The 8,312-nt window shown below is 51.4% G+C and overlaps 1 protein-coding gene across 1 annotated transcript; it reads right to left on the reverse strand.

The window, feature by feature from the left end:
- Positions 1-2,347: 2,347 nt before the first annotated feature.
- Positions 2,348-8,029, reverse strand: LOC122320096. Its single transcript, XM_043208172.1, has one exon. The coding sequence runs from the start codon at positions 8,027-8,029 to the stop codon at positions 2,348-2,350; it is 5,682 nt and encodes a 1,893-aa protein (XP_043064107.1).
- Positions 8,030-8,312: the final 283 nt, after the last annotated feature.

The following is an 8,312-nucleotide window of genomic DNA, read 5'->3' on the forward strand; positions in this document are numbered from 1 at the left end:
ACAAATGTTAAATTTATTTGTTCAAAATTTTCCCATTGTCTTCGGCGAAAACAGTGTTTCTTACAATATTCATGGCCTACTCCATGTAAGAGAGACTGTAAATCAAATCGGAAATCCGATTGCAGGTTCCTCTTACGCGTTTGAGAACTATTTGCAGGTATTAAAAAAGGTGGTCCGAAAGCCAACAAATATTCTAGAACAAATTTATAGAAGAACGGAAGAGGAAACGTATGTAGCCCCAGAAAGGGAAGAAATTAGGTTAGAAGGCAGGTTTCTTAAAATTAATGACTGCACACTTAGCGATAGGACACCAGACAATTTTTGTTTTGTTGGGGATGAGATCCCAATACAAATAGAGTCTTTTGAGGAGAATGAAGGAGAAATTTGTATAATAGGTAGGGAATTAAATAATAAAACAAACTTTTTTGATGAGCCCTTAAGGTCGTCAAGCCTAGGTATTTATTTAGTAAATTTCAGAACGCCGATGAGCGCTAAAAAATTTTCAGTTAGGGAATTTAGAAGAAAGGCTGTAGTTATGCCTTTCAAACAGGAATCAGTTTTAGTGCCCTGCTTGCACTTTTCATAGGGATTTTTAGGATTTTGGAGGTGTTTAGTCTGTAGGCGTAATTTAATTACGAATCGGGCATATTTAAAGCGACGGCGCTTTAAATATCTTTTAAAGATTCACCTGCCATGGTTTGAAACCAAAAAAAAAAAAAAAACAAGAAAGGAAGCTAGCTTCGGCAAGCCGAAGCTTATATACCCTTGCAGATCTCAAATACGTCGAACAAAATGCATAAAGCCTAACAACATCGAAGCTATGACGATTTTCTATTCATTTTCCATATTTTCGACTATCATATGGGAGCTATATGATATAGTTGTCCGATTTTGATCAAATTTAATTCGTAATTCAAGAATCGTAAGAAAACTCTATATTCCAAAAACCATACTTGCCTGATGAAAAACAACGATGTTATAAATTTATTTTCGTTATTTCAATATAGATTTTTCGATCTTTCCTATGGCAGCTATAAGATATATCATAGTTGTCCGATTTTTATGAAATTTTTTTTCTCAATAAAAGAGTTGTTTAAAAACTTGATATTCAAAAAATCATGCTCGTACGATAAAAAACAACGATGTTATCAATTTATTTTCATTAATTCTATATATATTTTTCGATCTCTCCTATGGCAGCTATATGATAGAGTTATCCGATTTTGATCAAATTTAATCCGAAATTTAATAGTAGTTAGAAAACGCCATCTGGAAGAATTCAAGTCGATCTGATTAAAAACAACGGAGTGAGATTTTTTTTTCAATCTCTCGTATGGGAGCTATCCGATATAGTCGGCCGATCCGGCTCGTTCCGACTTACATACTTCGTGCAATAACTACACAACTTTGGGAAAGTTTCAGCAAGATAGCTTCAAAACTGAGAGACTAGTTTGGGCAGAAACGGACAGACGGACAGACGTACAGACGTATTTCTATTCAGAAGGTGATGCTGATCAAGAATATATATACTTTATGGGGTCTGAGGTGTCTCCTTCACTGCGTTGCAAACTTCTGGCCAAAATTATAATACCCTTTGCTCTGCAAGGGTATAAAAATGTTGAAATAATTAAATTAATTTAATGAAATAAAACAAATAATAATAATAATAAAACAATGATTTTTGTCGGGTCATCCAGCCTCAGCAGATAATTAGGTTCTCTTAATGCGCGCTCTTATCTTATCTACATAATAGCCATCGCTCTCTATCTCTATCATTCTATTCGCTCTCTCGTTGCTTGTTGGCTTTTACTTTGGGTCTGAAATTGTCTGATCCGTTTAATTCTAACTCTTCCTTTCGATCTCGCGGACCATTTTTGTTAATCGCTTCTGCTAAAATAAATTCGCTGCCTTTGCAGAAATCGAACTCTAAATGTTCGTGTTTTTATTTAAATAGCTAATAAAAGAGCTCAACATTTGGTGTCCCCGACGCGATTTGTGCATAAAAATACCCAGTGCAAGTCACAAGAATTAAGGGGTTTGTCTTGTGTCGTATCCGGAGTTGCCTTATTAACAACCCACACGCGTAGGTCCGAAGAAAGGGTACGTAAAGGCGTGCGTTATTGAACGGTTGGTTGGTTGTTCGGTTGTTTTATTCTATAAAAATCAAATCAGACTCACATTTTTCAAACAAATTAAAGCTTACCGCAGTGTGCCCTCCTACGATTCACAAGAAAGTGAAAGCACATTTTTGGCGGCATTTTCTAAACGATATAAGTAGGCCCGTTCTTCAAGGGTCCAAAAATAACAAAAAATACTAGATTCCTTACAATACTATCGATTACAATGTTCAACCGTCGACATCCCCGACCCCGTGAAGACCCGCTTCACATAAATCTAAAACTGCAAATTTTGAGACGGGCCGCAACATTGTCCGAGATACTCCATCGTCGTTCACGCGCACAGTGGCGCGTCTGATGACTCCGTCAACTCCGCTGTAGACCTCCTCCACGATGCCCTTGCGCCACTCTCGTCTGGGCAAGGCGGGATCGCAGACGAAGACCATGTCGCCCTGGCGGATGGGCTCCGTTCTCCGGCACCACTTCTCGCGGCGCACAAGCGTGGGTAGGTACTCCAGGACCCACCTCCTCCAGAAACGGTCTCGCAGCATGCGAGCAATCCTCCACTGCTTCCGTGTAGAATCCTCCTTGGGCAGCTCCGCATCCAGTCCAGGCGTATTCGGCAGGTTAGCTGCTCCCTTGAGCAAATCATTAGGTGTCAACGGCGCCTCTTGGTCTGCATCCACCGGCAAGTGGGTGAGCGGACGCGAGTTGACCACATTCTCCGCCTCGATTAGGAAGCTCTCCAATACATGATCCCTCGGCGCGACTTCCTTCAGGGTATGGCGCAGCACTCGCTTTACGCACTGCACCATCCGCTCCCATACTCCGCCCTCAGACGGGTTCGATGGGCAATTGAAAATCCAATCAATGGTTCTACTGGACAACTCGCTCTGTATCCTCTCCGTCTCGAACACGTCTCCGAATCGCCTGGCTTCCCTGTCAGCTCCCACGAAGTTCTTGCCGTTGTCACTCCGCAGTCTATGTACTGGTCCTCTACGGCAGACGAAGTTCCTGATCACTATTATGCAGGAATCCGTCGACAGGTCGTGCGCCAGCTCCAGATGAATTGCCCTTGTCGTCAAGCACGTGAACAAGGCGACCCAACGCTTCTCTCTGTGACGGGATACAGTCACCAGCAGAGGCCCAAAGTAGTCCAGTCCAGTATACTTGAATGGCCATCCCCCTGCTTCCAGTCTATCCTCTGGAAGGGGACCCATTATCGGCGGCATCGGACGCGTGCGCTGCAACTTGCACTCGTTGCACGACGAGATTACCTCCTTAATCACTCGTCTCATCTTCGTGACCCAGAATCTCGTCCGGATCTGGGCAATCGTCGCATCCACGTTTTGATGCTTCATCTGGGCGTGAAAGTGCCTCACAATTAATTCCGTAAGACTGTGCCTGTGTGACAGTATTACGGGCCTCCTCGCACTGTACGGCATGCACAGCGCGGCATCAACTCTGCCATGGGCTCGCAGAACTCCGTGTTCATCCACATAAGGTGCCAGACCTCGAATCTCACTCGAGCTGGCGACGCCCTTTCCGCATTCCGCCGACCTCATCTCGTCGGGAAACGATTCCAATTGAGCCTGTCTGACTAACAGGTTCTCCGCGGCCTCACACTCCGTTGCAGTGAGTCCGTACTCCTCGAGGTCGCTTCTCTGCTTGCGACACCAACGCGCAAACCTCAAGACCCAGGCTGCGGTCCTCACCAGGCGACTTAAGCTCGAGAATCTGTGGAACGGAATGGCGAATTCATTTGTGGCCACTAATGCAAACTCACTGGGCATCTCCTCTTCATCAGGCGCATCTGGAGCACGCTCGGTTCCCTCCTCAGGTGCCGGCCAGCCGCTCGCTGGCTGCCTCAAAAATGCCGGTCCGCTTAGCCAACGCGATTCCGGGCTAAGGTCCGCCTTATTCTGCGACCGCGTCGCATCATCCGCTGCGTTGTCAGCTGTTGGTACCCATCGCCACTGGGAAACCTTCGACGACTCCAAAATCTCCGCCACCCGGTTGCCAACAAACTGCTTGTACCGGCGGTGGGTGCTGCCGATCCATCTCAGCACCGTTTTCGAGTCCGTCCACAACACCGTCTCGCAGATGTCCACACTGTGCTCCTCCTTGACAGTGTTCATCAATCTGGTTCCAAGAACCGCTGCCTGCAGCTCCAACCTTGGGATCGACATCGTTCTCATCGGCGCGCACTTCGTCTTTGCGCACACGAAGCTAACGAGCACGTTGTCATCCTCGTACGTGGCCCTCCAATAGGCCACCGCCGCGAATGCAGATTGACTTGCATCCACGAACAAGTGCAGCTCGATGGTCCGAACCGCTCCATGCCCAAAATAGTGACGAGGGCATCGGAACTGTCTCACGGCGTCCATTTCCCTGCGCCAGGCCGCAAAGGCTTTGCCTATCTCTTCCGGTAGTGGTTCGTCCCACTGGATCTTCTGCCTCCAGATCTCTCTCAACAGCAGCTTCGCTGTAATCATCAGGCAGCACAGGAATCCCATTGGGTCGAACGTTGACATCATCAGGCTCAAGTACTCCCTCTTTGTAGGGACTCGATCTCCACTTAGAACGCTACTTGGCACTCGGTGATATTCCACGTTGAATCTGAAGTCGTCCGTGGCTACCTGCCAGCGCATTCCAAGGATCTTCTGCTCAGCCTCACCCCATCCGACGCTCTTGACTTGTCCAGGTGGTCCCAACGCCGCTTCCACGATGGGTGAGCTGGATGAAAACTGGCATAATTCGAATCCAGCCTCCGCATGTATCTCCTTCACTCGGGTAGAGACACTGATAGCTTCGCTCTCTGTAGCAAAACTGTCCACATAGTCATCGACATAGTGGTGGTCAATGATGGCCTTGACTGCCCTCGGGTCCGAATCCCGAAACTTCAGGGCATTCACCGTCTTCACGTAGTGCGCAGCGCTCGGCGAACAGGCTGCTCCAAACGTCATTACGTTCATCTCGTACACGTCCGGGTCTCGATCGTCGTTGCCATCTCTCCAAAGGAATCGTTGGGAACATCGATCCTCGGGTCGGATCAGCACTTGGTGGAACATCTCCTTGATGTCACCGCAGACTCCGACTGCTCCTTCCCTGAAGTGGAAGAGCACGGCTGGCAAGGGCTTGTAATGCTGAGGCCCCTTGTCCAGCGCCGAATTTAGCGAGGTTCCTCCAACCTTGGCTGCAGCATCGAACACAAGCCGGACCTTACCGGGCTTGTTCGGGTTTTCGACTCCAAAATGTGGCAAATACCATAGCCGGTCGCTCGTCACCGCGATCTCGTCCTGCTGCAGCTTCCTCGCATATCCTTTGGCTACGTAATCCTTGATGATACGATCGTATTCCAGCGCCAACTGCCCGTTGCGCTTCAACTTCTTGTCGACGTTGATCAGCCGTCTGTGCGCCATCTCGTAGCTCCGCGGCAGCACAGCGTAGTCGTCCTTCCAGAGTAATCCCGTCTGGTAGCGACGCCCCACCTTCACCGTGGTGTCTTCGAGGATCCTTTGTGCCCGCGCGTCGTCGCTGGCTGCGACCTGTGGCGCGAGCTTCACACCAAAGCTTTCCATCTCGAAGTAGTCCTCCACCATCTGTTCCATCGTATCATCCATTGACACGGCTAGTAGGCAGGACCTCGGTGACGGCGTAGTTGATTGCCCACTTACTGGCCCAAACACAACCCATCCAAGCTCGGTTGCGGCCGCATACGGTCCCTCTCTGGCAAACCGCCTCGTTCTAAATGGCAATCCCAAATGTCCATGGTCCAGACCGATGAGCAACTTAGGCACCGCGTTGATGTAGGGCTTCATCGGCAGCCGCGCATCCTTATGCATGACCTGGACATCTCGTCGGCCTAACGTCTGCATCGGCAGACTCAGGCTCGAAACGGAGTACACGTTCCTTAAAGCGTGGCGAGTGGGCTTTCCAACGCCACTTATCTCCAGGCTCACCACGTTGCTGGGCTCTCTGCTGGCCTTTCCTCCAAACCATTGAATGTTCAGCTGTCGATGTTCGCCTCGCACTCCCAGATCCCTCCGTAGCTCGTCGTCGATCATCGTGACGGAGGATCCTTCATCCAAGAGCGCGTATGTGTCCACCTGGCGACCGGCTCCGTACAGCGTAACTGGCAGTATACGGAACAAAAGTCGGCCTCCCTCGGCGTCGACGCAGCTTAAGTTTCTCTGCACGGGCACCTCCGCTGGCTGCGGGTCCCTTCTCTCCAGGCTGTTCCTGGGGATAGCCGACTGCTGGCTCCCCTCCTGGTCCCTGTGACCACCTCGTGGCGAAGATCCCCTGTCCGGGCCGCGCCTGGAAACTGCTGACTGCTGGTTTCCTCCGTTGTGGCTCCTGAAGCCACCTTGCTGCGCCGGCCATCTTCGCTCCTCGTCCGCGCCATGTAGCAGACGGTGATGCAATCTGCGGCATCCGTTGATCTGGCACTCGCTATGCACATCACAAGACCTGGTCGTATGTCCACTCCGTAAGCATGTGAAGCAGAGTCGATGCCTCTTCACCATGCCCCACCTACCGGGTGGCGAAGCTCCAATGAACTCCCTGCAGCTCGTTGCAGCATGTTGTCCTCCACAGATTGGACAACCTCCATGCCGATCCTTCTGTTGATCGCATCCGTTCTGGTCGACGCTCGCATGCAGAACTCGACGCCTCGGCTCCTTTCCCTCGACGTCCAAAACCGTACACACGACGTTTGCGTACTCCTGTAGCCACGCGTTGAAGTGCGCTACAGTGGGAAAGGGCCTGATCGATGCAGCGTGCCTGGCCCAGTCTACTCGCTTGCTCGTAGGAAGCTTCGCCACAAGCTCCTCCATCAGCGTTGGGTTCCACAGGTGCTGCTCCGCCTTCGCTGACTGCAAGAAGGCCGTGAGGTTACTCACTCGGGTTGCGAAGGGAACGATCCTCGCCAGGTGCTGCTCCGAAATCGGTGGCACTTCTCGCACGCTGTTCAGCTGGCTGCGTATAAGCTGCTCCGGTCGGCCAAACCTAAAGCGCAGCTGCTCCATCACGGCGTTGACGTTTCCAGGGTGAATCAGCAGCGACTTCACTGTTTCGCGTGCTTCACCCTTCAGTGCCTTCAATAACCTCTGGTTGTTCTCCAAGTCTGTGCAGTTGTATGCTTGGGTCGTCTCCACAAACGCACAATTAAAGATCGGCCACTCCTCGGGCTGCCCTCCAAATATAGGCAGGTCCGGAAGCCTCCTTGGCCCGATCACTTGGGATCCATTCGGCGTCATCGAGGCGTAGGATCCGACAAATGGCGATGATGTTGCCCGGTGGATGCTCTCGCCCGGTAGCACGAATCCATGCGCTGTCTGCGCAACACTTGTAGCACACAGTGGCTCCACGAGGTGATTGCTAGTGGATAGCAATGGCGGTCCACTCCAAGATGGCGGCAGCGTGCAGGCCGCACTGCTCGCACCGACACCGCTATGTGGGACCGGCCCGACCCCGTAAGTTGAGGCCTCACCGTTAGATGTGGCAAATGGCGGTCCGTTCCAAGATGGCGGCCGCTCCGATGCTTCTCTGTTGGCGCCATCTGCGCCTGGGCCAATGGCGACTGGCGCGCAATTGGCGGTGCTCGCACTGCTCAGGGTCTTAACCTGCTTCAGCTCCTCCTCCAACGCCGCAATCCTTTTCAAAAGGTCCGACGTGGGGGGCTGGGTCATCTCCGGCTCTGTACTCGCAGCTATGACAGCAGTACTCCTGGGTTGGGACGCCACTGTAGTCACCGTAGTGGCTGGGCTAGAAATGGCCGCCGCCGAGGTTATGTTCACTCGCGGCCGGTTTCCTGATCCACTACTTGCTGGCTGCTGATCCGTTCGCGTTGGTGTAGGGGTGGCTTCCCCTACTCTCGGCCGCAAACTCCTCTTGGGGGAATGCTGCATCTCGACAAGTCCAAAAATGTCGCTGCTTCAGCGCCTTTCAAAATGGCGTCCAAAATGGCCGCTGGCTGCGGCCGCCGATGCTTGACGCTCCTTGCGTCTTCTGGCCCGCTGGCTGCGGACCCCGTGCTTGGCTGCGACTCCGTCCGTACCCAGTGTTCGGCGCTGGCTGCGCCCCTCTATGTCGCTGGCTGCGACTCCTCTCCTGGTACGAGAAGTGCTCCTTGCAACTCTCTAGCTGGTCGTCATGCCGTCCTCCAGCGCAAGTTGCCCTTACAGTCCCCCT

This window comes from Drosophila ficusphila, unplaced genomic scaffold (genome assembly GCF_018152265.1).
Source record: "Drosophila ficusphila isolate 14025-0441.05 unplaced genomic scaffold, ASM1815226v1 contig_414, whole genome shotgun sequence".
Taxonomy (NCBI): Eukaryota; Metazoa; Arthropoda; class Insecta; order Diptera; family Drosophilidae; genus Drosophila; species Drosophila ficusphila.